This window comes from Diabrotica virgifera, chromosome 3 (genome assembly GCF_917563875.1).
Source record: "Diabrotica virgifera virgifera chromosome 3, PGI_DIABVI_V3a".
NCBI classification, from domain to species: Eukaryota; Metazoa; Arthropoda; class Insecta; order Coleoptera; family Chrysomelidae; genus Diabrotica; species Diabrotica virgifera.
The window spans coordinates 100,900,827-100,920,933 of NC_065445.1; the positions used below are offsets into that span (position 1 = coordinate 100,900,827).

The 20,107-nt window shown below is 32.4% G+C and overlaps 1 protein-coding gene across 2 annotated transcripts in view; it reads right to left on the reverse strand.

The window, feature by feature from the left end:
• The window catches only part of LOC114341240 (striatin-3), a 124,244-nt gene that overhangs the window by 24,942 nt on the left and 79,195 nt on the right, over positions 1-20,107 (reverse strand). For both annotated transcript variants that reach the window (XM_028292040.2, XM_028292039.2), the window contains exons 7-9: positions 15,352-15,562; positions 10,074-10,327; positions 5,568-5,739 (exon numbers count right to left, since the gene is read on the reverse strand). In XM_028292040.2, coding sequence (XP_028147841.1) covers positions 5,568-5,739; positions 10,074-10,327; positions 15,352-15,562 — 637 coding nt within the window. The remainder of the gene's footprint in view (positions 1-5,567; positions 5,740-10,073; positions 10,328-15,351; positions 15,563-20,107) is intronic.

Below are 20,107 nucleotides of genomic sequence, written 5' to 3' on the forward strand. Positions count from 1 at the left end.
TCAAAAACCCATTCATGATTATAACTAAAAGTGTGTCATTAAAAAATTAATAATAAAAAGCAATTTTCAACATATTATTTATTTTAAAATTATTTCGTTAATGACAATTCAACCAACTTCAATTTTTCGTCATATGTGAAATTTACAACTCTTTTATTTTCCTCAATTTCACTGTACATACAAATAACATACAAAATAACTATAATAGTACAAAACTGAATAAAACCAAATTGGCAAACAAACAATAATGACAAATAATGAAAAAGTAAGAAAATGTCATCTTATTCTTCTTTTTATTTATCAAAAATAGTTCAAACACACCGTAGGTAATACCTAGGAAAGCATTTCCTAGATAAGCAGTTCTTTTAGTTGTGAAATGCGATTGTTTCTAAGTATTGACTTAAGAAGTTCCTATCGATAAGAATTACTTAATAAGGCAACTGTTTAGGTATCTTTGGTGAAATCGGGCAAAAGAAACATATCTGACAAGTAATGACATTAACATGCTTTTATGTCAGAAATTTTGACCTACGTAATCTTCCTTTTGTAGTAAAAATACTATAGCATAGTATGTACGATTTCCACTATAGTATTTTTACTACAAAAGCAAGATTACGTAGGTCAAAATTTCTGACGTAAAAGCACTGTCAGAACATTAGAATGTGACTTTTCATCATGGCCACGTTAATGTCATTACCTGTCAGATATTTTTCTTTGTTTTTGTTTACTATAAAAATAATATCTATAATTCTATATTCTAATTAATGATGTCAATCGGATTTCATCAATTGCCGAAATATATTAATCATAATATGCCAAAATATTTGTTATTGTTAACGACAATATTGATATTCCATAACATCAACTCTAGAATTGAAATTTGTGTAGCACAGCTAAAATACGACACCAACACGGAACTGCCCGATCTTGTATAAGCGTCCACATAGTATTTTAATAAAAAAACGTAATCGCGATTACATTAAGAATTTTAGAATTATAATAATTAAATAACCAAAAACAATTATTATTATCAATAATATAAATTTTCTAAAACAATTATTTAAGTTCAATATTCCAATAAATAATAATTTTAGTTAAATATTTTAGACATTCGTACACTACTCATACATTCAAACGCAAATGACAGTTCAGTGTTGCTGGTTGGGGTCAATTTATGCTGTGAGCTGTGAAGTAATATATTTTAATGATTATACCTACACTATGATAATATTGTTGCTAATTAATATATTTCAGCAAGTAATGAAAACCAACTGACATCATTAATTAGAATAAATAATTATAGATATTATTTTTATAGTAAACAAAAACAAAGAAAAATATCTCTGACAAGTAATCACATAAACGTGGCCATGATGAAAAGTCACATTCTAATAAAATCAATGGGAAAATTCCAATAATAATAGATATAGGTCTGTGCTAATTGAAATGGCAAGTACCTAGTTTTTTTCGAGCAAGGAAGCATGTTGCTCTTTAGGCACATACATAATTTAATCTTTTAACATCGACTAGTAGTCACAATATTTTATTAAAATTTATAATGTAAGCCATATATTATGAAGTTACCACCTTCATTGGTGTGCTAGTTCCAACTACTTTGCGGAATGCACTGAAGATGTTCTGATTAGAACGAAAACGTTTTGCAATCCATGTGGATGACTTTTAGATAGTTTTTAAATAAACAATTTTATACCAGAATACAATTTGAAGTTTTTACTTCTGTATAAGTTTTTCATATTCTAATGTTTTGACAGTGCTCATACGTCAAAAATTTTGACCTACGTAATCTTGCTTTTGTAGTAAAAATACTATAGTAGAATATATATTTATTTTTCTTAATATGTATGCGAGTTGGTGTGTTATGGATAGGGTCGTATCCAACTTGGTGTCTATGCATTTTAGATTTATCGTAGCTACGCGTGACGTTGCGACCCGGACAGAAATGGTGATGACATCTGGTTATTGTCTCAATTAGAATCAAACAAATTTATTCATTGCGTTGACCAACTATGCTTTTTTAAACAATGGTTATATTGTAATCTTTTTTTTATGAGCTGTGCTCTAAATGATCTGTCATCATTGTTTCCCGTTATTTTAATAGTTCGTTTGTTATTTCGTCCATGCCTGCTCTGTTCTTTAATTTTGTTTTGTGCTTCCTCCACTTCCACTATGCTTAATCTGGATTGTCCATCAGTTGTCTGTCAATCAGAAGGTGGTGTCTTATTCATGTATTCTAGATGTGTTTTTTCTTTGCATTTTTCATTTACCTCCTTACAGAACCATGGTATTATGTTGTGGAATTTCTTATTCCAATTTACTTTTAACCGAGAGATTCTGTTGTAGCGTTTATAATATTCATTTTTAACCAGCTCTCCTCTACTTCATCTTCTTTAGCGATTCAATTGCTATTAATTGCTTATGTTAGTAACCTTTCATATACAGTTGAGTCCGCGAGTCTTTACTCGTGCGTCATTAATACCTGGTGAGATAAAACACATACTTTTTATTTAGCATCATTCTCTTCCACGCATGAAATTAATGACAAAAAGCCGCCTGTTATTAAGTAAAAACACATGTTATTTTTATGAACGATTTAGACTCAGTGTATTGAAAAGAGATAGATACAAAGAAAGACGATTGGGGATGTCTTCACATATTTTAAGTACAATTTCTGACGTTTTGGTTTTGTTTACTTTTGTGGCTGTCAGTTTGTTGAATTTTTTGCTGTTATTTTGTCGAATTTTTGCATTTTGAAGTTTTTTATAGTATACAAACAGTTGTTTGACGACTAATTTTATATTGGAGTTAGAAATTTTGTAATAAGTTTGTTATTTTACGATAAATTTTGACAACATACAAAGCTAACCTCATTGTTGACACAGTTGCATGCTTGTGTTTAAGGTTCCGCCAAAGTGAATAAAATAACAAAAAGAAAATGTTATTGAATTTTTTTATAAATTGTTTATTTATTTATTAATCAATGATAATAAAATAATTTATTAAGCTACTTCAAATGTAGCTGTAATTATGCACCAAAATTTTAAAGCAAAACTTAAATTTGACATTATATTTATTTGATAACGTCAAATTTTATAATAACCCGTGATCGGAATAATATCCATTTGCCGTTGCGTTTAGTAAATTTCCGACTTATTTCGTATACTTTAAATGATGACGCACGGGTAAAGACTCGCGGACTCAACTGTAAGTACGTTGTTGAGTCATCTTGTAGGTTATCAACTGGTATGTTTGTGATGTATTGTGATATGGGTTATTGCCGAATATTGACTTGATCATTCGTATTTTCGCTACTACTAGTTTGTGATCATTTTCAGTACGAATTATTTTAATCGTTACATATATGTATACATATTCTTAAACTGATAGTAAATTTGTAACATGAACTAAAAAAATGCCAGAAAATGTTGTTGTTGATGTTTTCCAAATATGTTGTTTAGTTATTCTAAACATATTTAGCCCAGTCGGGATAGCATTTGACCTTGCATTACGAGCTGTCCCAAATTTTATTTTTCTAATCTTTAGGGGAGTCAATAGTAGTGTAAATCTAAAATCTCGACTGAATGCCACCGTTGCGTTAGCCGCCATCTTGATTTTAAACGAGAATCGTTTTTGCTCAATATCTCCGCCATTTTCAACTTTTCGACAAAAAGTGTACAAACTGAGATTGATCAGGCGATTTTCTTTAATTTCGCTTACTGTAGTTTTTCGTGTGGTCGATATTTTCCAAGTTATGGGGAAAATAGTGACAGTTGAAGGGATAATTATTGAATTATTAAATTATCTCGTTTATTATTAGTTTTACAACAAATATGTACCTATACAAAAATGAAGAAAATTAAATTTTGTATAATTTTGATTTCTTTCATTTTTTTGATAAAATAAATATTTAAGGTAGTTCTTGTGAGGTAAAAGTGCGAGTGTAAGACCTGATTGATTTTATGGCAATTGTTTTTGTTCAATATCCCGCCATTTTCAACTTTTCGACAAAAAGTGTAAGGACTGAAATTATTGCAATTACGATTTACTACAATTTTTCGAGAAAACCAGTTTCGGGTCTACGAGGGGGGAATGGGGAGATTCCCCCAACAGGCTCCAAAAGTTAAAATGAAATATAAAAATATATTAGTTGACATGAAACTTAAAATATCGACAGACAAATTCAACCAATAAAACCCGCAATAGTTAATAAAATTAAGTGAATATAATGCATATTAGTTATTAATTATGTCTTTTATGTTCTTTGTACTTTGTTTGGTTGGTGTTTCATTGGAAGTTTCAAAAATTGTATATAATATAATTCTCTTTATTTTTGTTTACATACAATTATGTCGTAAACTTAATAATAAATGAGACAATTCAATAATTATGCTTCCCCTCCGCTTCCACTACTTTCCCCCTTAACTCGGGAAATATTGATCGCATAAAAAAATTGTGCAAAAGAAATTGTAGGAAATTGCATTTCCAACAATTTTAGTTAGGTACTACTGTTTTTATCGAAAAGTTGAAAATGGCTGAGATATTAAGCAACCACGGTTCTCCTTTAAAATCAATATGGCGGTAAATGCAACCGCGGAATTCAGTCGAGATTTTAAATTTACACTACTATTGATCTCCCCTAAAGGATAGAATTATAAAATTTGAGGCAGCTCGGAAACAAGATTCAATTCAATAATTATCTATACACTTAAGTCGGAAAATATCAACCGCATGAAAAAAATTGTTAAAAAGAAATTGTAGGAAATCATACTTGGAACAATTTTGAAAATGGCGTAGATATTGAACAAAAACAATTCTATAAAATCAATCAGGTTTGACGCTCGCGCCATTACCGCATACATACTACCTTAAATATTAATTTTAGCAATAAATGAGAGAGATCAAAATTGTGTAGGATTAAATTTTCTCTATTTTTCTATAGGTACATTATTGTAGTAAAACTAATAATAAACGAAATAATTCAATAATTATGCTCTTACTGTCACTATTTTCCGCCATAACTCGGAAAATATCGACCACACGAAAAAATTGTAATAATATAAATTATAGAAAATCACATTTTAAACAACTTCCTGTTCCTATACTTTTTGTCGAAAAGTTGAAAATGGCTGAGATACTGAGCAAAAACGGTTCTCGTTTAAAATCAAGATGGCGGCTAACGCAACGGTGGAATTCAGTCGAGATTTTAATTTTACACTACTATTGCCCCCCCCCCAACTAAAGATTAGAAAAATAAAATTTGGGGCAGCTCCTAATGCAAGGTTAGGCCTGTTATTCGTCTAACCCGACTGGACTAATTTCTTCTTCGTTTATTTTTGTAATGCTTGCTTCTACGTTATTTCGATATATTTATCGGCGTATTTCCGTTTTTGTTATGTTCGTATTTGTAACAATTCTTATATAATTTTAAGTTCTCGTTTACCTTTGGAGCTAATATAATTCGAAATTCTTATATGTAAAAGGGTGAATGATACTTTTTAAATTTTACTTGGTAGCTATGTTTAATGTACATAAGCAGCTTGTCTACTTACCATCAGGGGCAGTGGATTCTAAACGAGTTACAGGTTTTCCGGTTTCCGTATCAAATATGACACAGTTTAAACTAGAATAAGATGCCACAATTCGATTGGGTTCGTCCCTAACAAAAGCAACACTTGAAGGAATGCCGTCTATATCCGAAATAAAGGTTGACAACAATTGTTGCTACAAAAAAAAATAAGAATTAAGATTAAGGATTAAATTTATATTCTTTCTACGTTTGTGCAAAAAACAAAACTTTAAGAATTAAATTTTATATTCTTTCTACGTTTGTGCAAAAAACAAAACTTTCTTTAACTATATTTGGTGAAAAACCTGGTGTTTATTGCAATAATACAATCGGTAGAATTTGGATAATATAACAACAGTTCTATGCCCTGTTTTTAAACTATACCTTGTTTCTAAACTAGGAGTAATTTAAATTTACCGCGCCGTAATGCTTGTTTGTAATTGGTCCAACCTCAGGCAAGTTTACTCCACTGTTGTGAAATTTTGACACTACCTATTGGCATTTCATACGTTAATTTAGGTATATCGGCGATTTTTTGGGTTTTCTGCGTTATTCCTTTCTGGTGATTTTTCTAGTGACATTCATGCCTATTCTGTAACTCATTTCGATGATAGAAGTCAGGAAAATCGAATAGAAGTGGCCAAGTCGAATAGAAATAGTCAAAATCGGTATTCCATAACTCCCTACAATCGGAATAGTGAAGAGAAATTACTTCGACACCATTTACCCTGTCGAAATTAGATTTCGATATCAGAATTGTGTTTGACGCAAGCGCATTGTATTTTGTTTTGACGTTTATATTTTATATCTACTAAAAATAATTTATTACTACTTATTTATCATTATTTATAGTATTTTTACCTTTTGTATCTGCTTAATTTTTAGTCTGTGGTGGTATTTACTTAGGGAAGTGTATATTTAATTGAGACATGTTGTACGAGTATGCACTCAACCTATTTGGCATCTGATTGCTGAATCAGCTGAATGTTTGCCAGTCACAGTGTTGCCAAACTTTTTTTGTTTATTTTTTGTACAATTTCAGTCAATGGCATAATGTACAAGAATAGATCGTACAAGAAAGTTTAAAATATAAAGATAGACTTATAGCGTTGATTGATAACTATATCATACCAGTTTACTTGTATTTGCATCAATCAACGCTTATAGAAAAGTAAATAATTATAGAAAAGACGCTGTTTTTGGGAAAAGTTGTTTATCAGTTATTTTAGCTGGAATCAAATCTTAAGATTGTATATTATTAGTAATATTTTATATCATACCTACATTTTATCTTCATTTATCTTTTTTATTTAGCAGTTTATGTTCCTTTTTATAACAATTTTAATTAACTTTGATTTAAAACCATTTATCATCTTTTGACGTTTTTTTGTCCAGTATTTACACTAATATTTTATTGTTTACTTTTCAAAACTTTTCTTTTTTGTTATTTCAAAACTATTTTTAAAAATGCAACTCTATATAATGTGATAGTATGAAAAATTAAAGATATGGCAACGGTGTCGTATTTCAAATTTAGAACCAGGGCCTAGATTCCGTGCATTGTAGATATCTACAGTCGCTTTCTGTCGATGGCAATTGTCATGAAAATATTTGAATTTTTAGTTTTAATTCAAATATTTTCTTGTTTTACTAAGTGTCACTTCAGCATCAATTAGAGTATACGCTGTGAGCTCGTACGTAGAAGGGATATTTACAAATTCGCGAGCGCCAGTAGTGACAAGTCTGTAAACGATTACTGGAAATTTGACGTAAATGTCAAAGTGATTAATTTAAAATTAAAATTAAAAACATTAATTATAAAAAGTATTAGTTTGTCAAAGCGGTGTTATATATTTTTACCTTAAATATACAATACGTTTTAAATACTGAATTTAAGTTTTTTTAATGTTCCGTAATAACTAATTATAAATTAATATATTAATCTTACCGCCATCTACACGATAATTGTGAAAGTATCCGAAGTACGAAATTCATATTTTATCAATAGAACGTCAAAATGATTAGCAAAATCTTGAAAAAATCGATTATAATTTAATTACTTTTTTGCGTTGTAATTATTAAGCGATAACAATTAAATAATAAATTTAAAAATTACCAGTGAAAGTTGATTAGTAATCCGCCAGGAGCGACACCAGCGAAGCTCACAGCGTATAACCTAGCAAAACTAGAAAATAATTCAATTAAAGCTAAAAATTCAAATATTTTCATGACAAATGACATCGATAGAAGGCGGCTGTAGATATCTACAGTGCACGGAATCCAGGGCCAGTTACAAGCAGGTCACAGAACACTAATTTAGCTTGACAATGCGGGGTTGCCACCCCCTCTTGATCGCGTGAAATCGAAATTGCCGATTTCGATTTAACCTGTTTACGATGTGAGTTACAGAATGCCAATCCAAACACGAAAATTACGCGATAGCTATCAAACATTCCGATTTTGGGTAATTACGATTCGACTTGGTCATTTCTATTCGATTTGTTAAAAGTTACAGAATAGGGCTGATTATTGGGTGTGAATTTATCTTTTGAGTTTGCTCCTCCTAGTTTAAAAACAGTGTATAGGAGAAGTAAACTCAAAAGACAGATTCACAACAATGTCAGTAGAAAAATCACCAGATTCATCTTCTTTCTTTGGTTGACGATGTCGGCCTTCAACGGTAATCCAGTAATCAGTAAGACAATTAAGACAGCTTATAAGACAAATAACACTAATATGTCGCTAAAGAGTTCTAAAAATATCAGTTTTTTATATATTAGCCCGATCAGGGAACGCAAAATTTTACGAAAACCTCCAAAAAATAAACTGAAGGATGAAAATTTGGGAATAGGTAGTTGAAATTGTCTATTATATAAGAAAAAGTTTACAATTCTACATCCCCTCCATTGGAAAATACGGGGTGAAAAATTTTTTCTCGGGGATGAAAAAATATACGTTCAAAATAAGTCCGGAATTGGATAAAATGACTAATTCTAAGTAACTTTTGTTCTATAGAGTTTTTCTACTAAGTCAATACTTTTCGAGTTATTTGCGAGTGAATGTGTTCTCATTTTTAACCAAAAAAAAAAATGTTTTTGGACGGTTTTTCGGAGATAACTCAAAAAAGTAAGTATTTTAGCGAAAAAAATATTCTTAGTAAAAATATAGCTTATAAAAAATTGAAAAAAAAAATGGTGTATGCGTGAGGTCTACAGACCCAGTAGAAGCAGAGTTGCAGCTAATGAAATGTAGGTTCTTCGTCAAATTCCAAATCGAATATTTCAATGTGAAGAACCTACTTTTCATGAGCTGCAACTCTGCTTCTACTGGGTCTACAGACCTCATGTATACACCATGTTTTTCAATTTTTTATGGGCTACATTTTTGATAAGAATATTTTTTCGCTAAAATACTTACTTTTTGAGTTATCTCAGAAAAACCGCCCAAAAACATGTTTTATTTTGTTAAACATGAACATATTCACTCGCAAATAACTCGAAAAGTATTGACTTAGTGAAAAAACTCTATAGAAGAAAAGTTTTTTAGAATTAGTCATTTTATCCAATTCCGGTATTATTTTGAATGTATTTTTTTTTTTCATCGTCGAGAGGGGGAATTCCCCTCCATTTTTGTAAAATGGAGGGGATGTAGAATTGTAAACTTTTTCTTATATAATAATAGACAATTTCAACTACCTATTCCCAAATTTTCATCCTCCCTTTATTTTTTTTGGGGTCAGATTGTTCTTTGATCGGGCTATAAATGCAGACTAAGAATATAAAAACTAAAGAAATAAGGCAGAAAACACAAAAAATCGCCCATATAACTTAATTAAAATATGAATTTTAAATGTCAATAGTGTCAAAATTTCATAAATGTCAATACTTCATAATTCAGTGGAATAAACTTGATTATTTCATTCATAGGAGATTCTGACCAATAGAAAGCTACAGAAATCTGAATTAAATCGATAATTTTTGATAATCTCCCGTCGTTAAGTATATTACGTCAGATGCCATTCGTTGCTACGAAAAAATACATTCAGTGACATTAATGACAATTAATGTTTTAAAAATTATAAAAGTGATGACTTTCAATCGTCAAATATTTATAAAAACTGTGTTTAATGGTACATAAATAAATTACAATAAAATTTTGGTTTTGAACAGTTTTATTCATGAAATAATCGCAACAAATTGCACTCGACCTCTGAAATTAATATAGAATTTTTGTTCTCGTGACACTTTGGACATAATTTCACTCGCCTTCGGCTCGTGAAATTAAAACTGTCAAAGTATCACTAGGGAAAAATTCAATAATTTCAGAGCTCTTGTGCAATTACTACTGAAAATTTTAATTGCTCCTCCCAGTTTAAAAACGAGGTATACAAATGTCGCTCAAAAATTAATTCAGACAATTACACAATTTAAAGTTTCAAAATGAGTAATAATATTGTATCTGATTAATTTGTATTAATTAGAATTCTTACCTTAGAATGCGGCGCCCACAATTTGACTGTTTTGTCGGCAGAACAAGACAATAGCTGCTGTTTAGAATTTAAAACCGCTAATCCCCAAACAGCATCCGAATGACCATGAAGCGTAGAATTCAAAACATCAGGTTCATACAAATCGTATGGATCGATGTTGGAATTAGGAACATTCCAACAATTTATAGTGCCGTCTAATCCTCCTGAATAGCAATGCTCTCCAGTTCCCGAAATAGCTAAGCAAAGAACGGGACCTGCAAACATTAAAATAAAAGTATATAAATCATTTGTTATTGAAAACGAACATAAATAAATATATAAAATATATAAAAGATATATATAAATAGTCCAAGTAATGAAGCTTAAAATAGGACAAAACCTCGCAATTTTTACAGAATAGATCGATTTGCTTGAAAATTTGAGAATAAGTAGTGGATAGTCCAAGGATCAAAATCTATATGAGGCCGAAAGGCGCTTATACCATTGGGGTGGTTGCCACCCCATCTCGGGGGGGAAATTTTTTATTTTATTTTGACCGCAAAAGTTGGAAAAACATTCATTCTAAGCAAAAAACGTTCTATGCATTTTTTTTTTGATAAAATTAATAGTTTTCGATTTATTCGCTATCGAAAGTGTTAGTTTTATATCGAAAAAATCAATGTTTTTAATCAATTTTCTGCTAATAACTCAAAAAATTTTCGTTTTATCAAAACAACTTTACTTAACAAAAATGTACATCCTTCATATCCTTCCATGATTACGTTAGGCTTTACAAGAAAATTTACCATAAAAGCCGCCAAGGAAATTTATTACAATGCGAGGCTGGCTAAATCAGGTAATGTTGCTAAGGAAACGTGGTCTATCGTAAATGAACTGAGAGATAAGACTTCTTCTCCCACCATAATCCCGACTTCTACTGAGACCCTGAACAATTACTTTGTAAATGTGGCAAAAAATTTAACAAATACTATACCTCCTTCTCAGGACCCGATTTCATATCTTTCTCATAGGAATGTAAATAGTTTCTTTTTTACACCCATAGTATTAGGTGAACTACGCTCTACAATAAATGCCATTAAAAATAAATCGTCATCTGGGACTGATGGCCTGACTCTTAAAATGTTTTCTGCTCTACCTGATTGCACCTTAAACCATCTTACTACCTTAATAAACAGGTCATTCGAAACTGGAGTTTTTCCAAGCTGCCTTAAGACAGCGATAATTATTCCTATACATAAAGGAGGCGATAAAGATCTTGCTTCGAATTATCGCCCTATTGCACTCCTGCCCACGTTGTCGAAGATAATTGAAAGTCTGGTAAAAAAAAGAATCTTATCTTTTCTGTTGAAATACAAATTGCTTACTCCACATCAATTTGGATTCCTGAGTGACAAATGCACGAATGATGCTATGTTCTTCCTTTTCGATCATGTTTACTCCAGTCTAAACAACCATCACTCTACAGCAACAATTTTCTGTGATTTCTCTAAAGCATTCGATTGTGTAAACCATAACATCTTGACTGACAAATTACAGCACTTTGGATTTAGGGGAAATGCTCTTAAATGGCTTAAATCATATCTTAATAAAAGAAGTCAGTTTGTAAGGGTTGACACGAAGACGTCTTCTTGCATGCCATTAGAATGTGGGGTACCTCAGGGTTCAGTTCTAGGCCCTATATTGTTTCTGATATACATAAATGACATCTCTAGTCTGAACATTAAAGGTAAAATATGTCTCTTTGCAGATGATACTAGTATTACTTGGAGTAACACGGATATTATGGATCTTCGCAATACCATAGCTACAGACCTAGTCACCATTAAATCGTGGTGCGATTCGAATCTCCTGTTATTTAACGTTTCTAAAACCAAAGTCCTACCTTACAACAGTATGATGCAACCTTTAGTACTTAATAACAACAGTCTCGAGGTAGTTGAATCGGTGAAGTTCTTAGGGCTTATTGTGGATAAGTCTCTAAAATGGAACTTGCACATTGATGCCTTACACAAAAAATTAAGTTCTGCTTGTTTTGCGCTAAGATCAGTTGCTACGGAAATGAATTTGTCAACATCTAGGACCGTTTATTATGCCCTTTTTGAGTCTCATCTTCGGTACGCGCTTCCATTCTGGGGTACGTGTTGTGCGACTCAATTTGAGCGTATTTTTAAACTACAAAAGAGAGCTCTTCGTTACTCCCTGAGACTCAATAGCAGAGATCATTGCCAAGAATTCTTTAAAAAATTTAAGATATTAACTCTTCCTTCTTTGTTTGTTTTTGAATCCGTTTGTTTAATCCGCAAACATGCATCAGAAGGTCCAGAGAGACCCACTCATAACTATCCCCTTAGAAACGTGGATCATAATCTTTATCTGCCAACCCCACGGTCTGAGCTGGTTAAGTGCTCTATACTATAAAATTCGAGAAAAATGTACAATCACCTGCCATCTAACATCAAATCTATTGCAGCATTTCCCGCTTTTCGCAAGGCCTTGAAAGCTTATTTGCTGGAGAAAGCTTTTTATACAGTGAATGACTTTTTTATAAACGATTTGAATTCAGCAAATTGACTTGTAGGATTATTACTTGCGAGTACTTGTGTACATATTTGCAGCGGCATAGAACTTTTGATTTACTTTCCCTTTCCCCTTTCCTCGTTTGCCTTCTTTTTGCTCTGACGTTGTATACATATTGTTTGCAAAATTTTTAATTTTTTAATGTGTACTTAATAACTGTAAAATTATATTAAGTAGTATAACTCACGCCATTTACTTGGTGTCTGTTTCTGTTTTTGTTTTGTTTGTAGTTTTTTACTATTTTTTGTTTTTTATTGTATTTTTTATTTTGTATAAGCTTTGTCCACAAATTGCTAAAATTTTTTGACAATAAAGCATACCTTACTTACTGTACCCTTTGAAAAAATAAACAAACATCACTCATTTCGCATTTAGTTGCCATTAAGTCATTGGAATGTAAACAACCCAATTTGGATCCCACGTGTTGGGAAATTTCAATACATTACCTTAGGGCATTATCCTAGTTGCCATGTGGCCATCATAAGGCATTTTATTAAAGTATGCACTTTTAACGCATCTATGTTATATTTAAAGGGTTTTACCCGGATATTTTTCTTTGGTGGCTCAGCTAGCATCCAGTTTGTAAGTATAACCAACTTGCTCTAACCTTAGTCAAAATTTAAATACCAACTTTATATTCATTAAATCGGTTATACTTATTTTTTTAGATCTAACACTGATGATGATTTTTTATAAAAATCGAAAACGTTTTGTTCTGATGTAGCCCTTTAAAGGGATTTTAATAAAATTTTATACCTTTTACAAAGGATTTTTTCCAATTTTTTTTTAATATTAAATACTTATTACACAATATACAAATGTTAGTGATCATCATCATTCTCTTTGCCTTATCCCTATGCGGGGTCGGCTTCCCTAATTGCATTTCTCCACACAATTCTATCTTGGGTCATATCAATTTTAATCCCCTTTACCAGCATGTCCCGCCTTATCGTCTCCCCACAGGTCTTCCTCTCCTACTCCTTCCAGGAATCTGCACTTCAGCTATTCTTCGTATTGGGTGATTAACGTCTCGACGTTGAACATGACCAAACCATCTTAACCTATGCTCTCTCATTTTGGCATCAATTGGTGCCACACCTAGACTTCCCCTAATATACTCATTTCTGATTTTATCCTTCCTTGTCACTCCACTCATCCATCTAAGCATTCTCATTTCCGCCACATGCATTCGTTGTTCCTCTTTCTTTTTCACTGCCCAACATTCAGTTCCGTACATCATAGCCGGTCTTATGGCTGTTTTATAGAATTTTCCCTTCAGCTTCATTGGAATTTTTCTGTCACACAACACACCACTCGCTTCTTTCCACTTCATCCATCCAGCCCTAATTCTACTGCAGGCATCTCCATCTATTTCTCCATTACTCTGTGATACCGATCCTAGGTACATAAAACTATTGCTTTTCACAATCATTTCACCATCCAAAGATACCATTTTATTTGTAGTAGCTCCATCTTTAAATGAACATTCCAAATACTCTGTTTTTGTCCTACTAAGTTTTAAACCTTTTTCCTCCAGAGCTTGTCTCCACTGTTCCAGTTTTTGTTCTAAATCTCTTTCACTATTTCCTACTAACACGACATCATCAGCATACATTAAGCATCATGGAATGTTACCCTGTAGTTTCGCTGTTATCTGGTCCAAAACTAATGAGAATAAATACGGACTAAGCACAGAGCCTTGGTGCAATCCTACTTTCACATGAAAGTTATCAGTCTCTCCCACACCTGTCCTAACACTAGTCGTTACTCCCTCATACATATCCCTCACAATCTTTAGATGTTCACCAGGGACTCCTTTCTTATTGAGTGCCCACCACAGAATCTCTCGAGGAACTCTATCATATGCTTACTCAAGATCAATGAATACCATATGAGCGTTTGTTTCTTTACTCCTGTATTTTTCCATCAACTGCCTTATAATGAAAATTGCATCTGTTATTGATCTACCCTGCATACAGCCAAATTGATTCTCAGATATTTCAGTCTCTTCACGTATCCGTGTATCAATTACTCTTTCCCATATTTTCATGGTGTGACTAAGCAGTTTTATAGTCCTGTAGTTTGTACATTGTTGTATATCTCCCTTGTTTTTGTAAACAGGTACCAGTATACTGCTTCTCCATTCGTCTGGCATTTGTCCAACTTCCATAATTCTATTAAATAGACCTGCTAGCCACCTTGTTCCTGTCTCTCCTGCCTCAATCAGAGTCCTACAGACAAATCTTCAGCACTTTCAGGTAGCTTAAAAACATACTGTTGCTACGAGAAGGTTCCATGTTGCAGTCTTATAAGATCTATAGATATATCAGGGCCACATAAAAGGTGTATCGGGTGTTGACATAAATCTCATATATAGCAGATCTGCCGAAGTCCCAAGAACAAAGTAAGTAAAGACAGTTTTAAAATCCCAACAATTAAAGTAATTCATACAGAAGTAAAAAACTCCAATTTGTATATTGGTATAATACCAATTTACAAATTTGAGTTTTTTACTTCTGCATGAGTTTTTAAACTATGGTATACAGCCAGCTACTGGGATTTTCCCATTGATTTTAAATTAAAGTAATGTAAATGTAAAGTAAAGTGACATCGTATGTAGCTACTAATCTTCTAAGGTCTTGGTACAGCACGTTATGGTCATGACATATTTATTTTATTAACCAGTTTTATTAAAAATTACCTGTATGACTCCTAAATGTATATAGTGGTTCTACATCCAATGACGCACTCTTCTTTGCTGGAACCGTCTTTTGAAGATTCCACAATTTTAAAGTATGGTCTTCACTAGCTGTTATCAAAAGTGGTTCTGTTGGATGGAAAGCTAAAGCTCTTACACCATCAAAGTGACTGCGCAATGTATATTTAGCATTCCAGGTCTTTCTGAACGCCTCCTAAAAAAGATTTCAGGTTTTGCAAGTTAATGAGTTAATATCTAGTGTTAACAGCATATTATATGATTAGTGCAATCAGTGAGGATATTTGGCTCCGAATTCCATCCTAATGCATGGATTTTAATGAAATTTTGGGAATAGCTTCTACTTATCTACTAGTTCAAAGTCTACCCTATGCCGATGTACGCTTTTATCTTGGGGGTGGTTCCCACCCCTTCTCGGGGGCGGAAAACTTTTTGGTCAAAATAACCACGGAAGTGGCTAAAGAACCTAATTTTAAGCAAAAACTGTTCGATAATTTTCTTTTGAAAACTTAATAGTTTTTGAGGTATTCGTGGTTAAAAATTTGCCATTTTCATTGAAAAATGTCACCTTTTCGGACGGTTTTTTGCGAATACCCTAAAAATTGTGCATCTAACGAAAAAAACTATATAAAACATTTTTATAGCTTATGAAAAATTAAACAAATTGGTTTCTTCATAAATCTTCTAGTTATCGTACAAAAAGAGATATGGTAGGTGAAGAGATTTTTTTGTGCGTGCTCAAATCAGTGTGTTCAACTTAAAATAACAGAGAAATGGTCGATTTTAGGGATATAATGCTACTAATATCTTTTGTGGTGGTTGAAAAGACCTTTAAAAAGAGCACTGTTAAATGTCGATTGCATTCAAACTAAGCGAGATATGGTGCAAAAACATTGATGACTAAAGTATTTTAAGGAAAAATGAGAAGTACATTTAACCCCTTATCCACCAAAATACCTGTTATTATAGTGTTATTTCGATGTTCAAAAAGTTGGAAGGGTTTAAACTGATTGGTTAAAAAAAAATTAAATCTAATTATAGAGCGCAAAATTTTTTTAAAATCTTCCTTTTTTTCATGTAACTCGAAAATGATATGAGATAAGAATGAAAGAGACATTATTAAAATGTAGGGTTTTTTTAGATAACTTTGTTTTTTCTTTCATTACTATTTATCTCTTTATGATTTTCGAGTTACATGAAGAAAAAGAAAGATTTTTAAGAAAATCTAAAATGCGCTCTATAATTTTTCAAAAAAAATTCATTTTAAACCCGTCTAACTTTTTGAACATAGAAATAACACTATAATACAAGGTATTTTCAAAGGAAAACGATGCATTTAAATTCTGGTGGATAAGGGGTTAAATTTACTTCTCATTCTTCCTTAAAAAAATACATTATTCATCAATTTTTTGCACCATATCTCGCTTAGTTTAAATGTAATCGACATTTAACAGTGCTCATTTTCAAAGTTTTTTTCAATCACCACAAAAGGCATATAAGCTTTATACCCTAAAATCGACTATTTCTCTGTTATTTTAAGTTGAACACACTGATTTGTCCAAGCACCAAAAAAAAACTCTTTTCACCTACCATATCTCTTTTTGTATTATAACTAGAATATTTATGAAGAAACGAATCTGTTTAATTATTCATAAGCTATAAAAATGTTTTATATAGTTTTTTTTATTAGATGTATAATTTTTAAGGTATTCGCCAAAAACCGTCCGAAAAGGTGACATTATTCAATGAAAATGGCAAGTTTTCAACCACGAATAACTCAAAAAGTATACCTATGTATTAAGTTTTCAAAAAAACTTATAGAACAATTTTTGCTTAGAATTAGGTTCTCTAGCCATTTCCGTTGTTATTTTAAACAAAAAATTTTCTGCCCCCCGAGAAGGTGTGGGAACCACCCCCAAGATAAAAGCGCACATCGGCATAGGGTAGACTTTGAATTAGGAGATAAGTAGAGGCTATTTCTAAAATTTCATTAAAATCCATGCAGTATGATAGAATTCGGAGGTAATATTCTGTTTTTCCTCTCATTGACTGGCGTAGATAGAAAATTTGGTGTTTATTACAGGTTCAAATTTTTAAGATCAATCGATCTAACACAAATACATCAAACATACAAGTACATACAGCTTAAATAGAAGATCAATACCCGTCATACTAAGAAGTAACCCAGGCAATTAAAAAACTTAAAAATAATACGGCACCAGATAGCGATGGTATACCTGAAGAGTGCTTAAAATACGGAGGAGAAGAGGCTATACAGTTCTATATACAAGCTAATTCAAGACGAGAAGAAACAATGCCAGATGAATGGAAAGAAGGGGTTATTGTATCAATCAATAAAAAAGGAAACAAAAAGCAATGTACCGAGGAATAACACTCATAAATACCACCTACAAAGTATTTACAAACATCCGGCTAGAAAGAACCAAAACATACACAGAAGAAATCGTTGGGGATTATCAATGCGGATTTAGACCGGGCCGCTCTACTATTGACCAGATATTCACAATAAAACAGATAATGGAAAAATGCTGGGAGTTTGATTGTGAGCTTCATCAGATGTCCATAATTTTAAATAAGCATTTGATAGAGTATGCAGCGCTACACTGTGGACAGCGATGCAGGAACATGGCTTTCCAAAAAAATTAGTCTCTATGATATGGATGTGTATGGAACGTGGAACGGTTATGATGTAAGGTGAGAGTTGGACAGCAAATACTCGGAGACATTTGAAATAAACAATGGACTAAAACAGAGAGATGCACTTTCGTCACAATTCTTCAACTTAGCTCTTGGAATTCATAATCAGAAGTGCAAGAATCGAAAAACCGACTACAGTATTTCATCGAGAAGGACCAAACTTACTGTTGGCACTTGCAGACGATATCGATCTAATAGGAAACACCAGATTACGGATGAAGGAGACTTTCGTCAGGTTCGAGAGGGAAGCAAAGTAGATAGGGCTCCGAATCAATGAAAATGAAACGAAATATATGTATATGAGCCGCAATAACCAAAGCAGAGACAGCATCAGTCAGAACATCTCCATCGATGACTTTAACTTTGAGCGCGTTAGAGAATTTAATTATCTTGAGACAACAATACCTGAAGACAATAACAGATCACAAGAAAGAAACAATAGGATATAATCCGGCAACAGATGTTGTAGCATTGCAAAATTCTGCTAAAATGTTTTGTTTTAAACCCGCCTTATAACAATTATTCCTTGTATTTTGTGTTGGTAATACCATTCATTAAAATATTTTAAAGCCCGCCCTGTTAGAAATATTACAAATTATTTCACAACTATCCAAACACTCCATCGCTACAACGAATAATTTTAAATTAAATACGTTGGATTGTATTTTGTTACCCCACTCTGTAAGCTAAAGTAAATATGAAACAGAAATTTTCAACAACAAACACTCGATGCCCTTTGGGTATTACTTGTGTCTGCGGGCGTTTATGATGGAATGCGGTTTTTACGCGCGATTAGAAATTTGGTGGAGGAGTTAGTTCGAAATGGATATTTGAATCGTGCACACCGGTTTCACGTCGAACTCACAGAAGCCACCCCTTTACCGGCATGAATTGGCTATTATCGCTATGTGAAGTCAATTGAATGGTTTACAATTTGTTCCGTGACTATTGAAGAATACCCGTGAAAAGTTTCACTCCATAATTTTGGATTTTTAAAGTGAAACGCCCATGAAATGAATGTCCACGAATTGCGACTGTAGCTAATGGTCGTTATGGTGACGTTCTGTTCCTCTTTTTTGAAGTTCGGTCCAATGTTATCCTCTATTTGAAGTTCCCGATGAGATGTCTGGTTTTGTCTCAACTTAGTCCTGTTTCCCATTCCAGTGAAGCCCTTTGTCGTCGGTATTAATTGAATGCCTGCCCCGCCCACCTGTTGATTGACACATGGAAGTTTTCGTTTAGTGTGATGTGACAAAGAAATGTTTTTTTAAAAAAGGTACTGTACATTTTTGTTTTAAAAAGTAACTTACTTCCAAGTAAATAATATTAAAATTTGCAGTTGGTAAAATTTTTTAATATTTTTTTATAGAGACTGCTTTCAATATGGTAAAGTTTTTTGTAAACAGAATGATTGTAAAATGTTAAATATCTCAATATCTTTTGTTCTGTTTTGTTATTCTAGATGTCTAATCAATTTTGTTTAAAAATAAAGCTCTTATAATAATATGTAAGAGAAGGTTGGTAACGTTGCGCTGAGTGTGTAAATATTAATTGTATTTTGCTCCTGCATTAAACCCGTTTTTCGCGAAATGCAGAGTAAATCAATTACAGCAAACGCTAAAGTGTGAAGTTAAGTGAGTAATCTTCGCGCTGAACGAAAAATAATAAACTAAATATTGAAATTGTGCTCCAAATTGGCAAAAATCAAAGGTAAGCGTAACACATAAACAAATAAAACGTCATCGATATTACGATATTCGAAGTGGATTCTTGTTTGATTGGAACGCGGTGTTGCCAAGTCGACAGGGAAGTCCTGTAAGTAGGGAGGAGCGAAATAGTATATACTGCTCAATATAATTTTATCAAAAAAAAAAAAAAAAAAGTAAGACGCTACACTGAGAAAGGTTAAGTTTCCGCGGAGATAGTCCGAACGAGACCTTTATCGCAGTAAAACGAACCAGTTGTAATGAGCAGAGAAGATAAAAAATACGAAGAACTATTATTTCGAACAGAAAGTGATGGT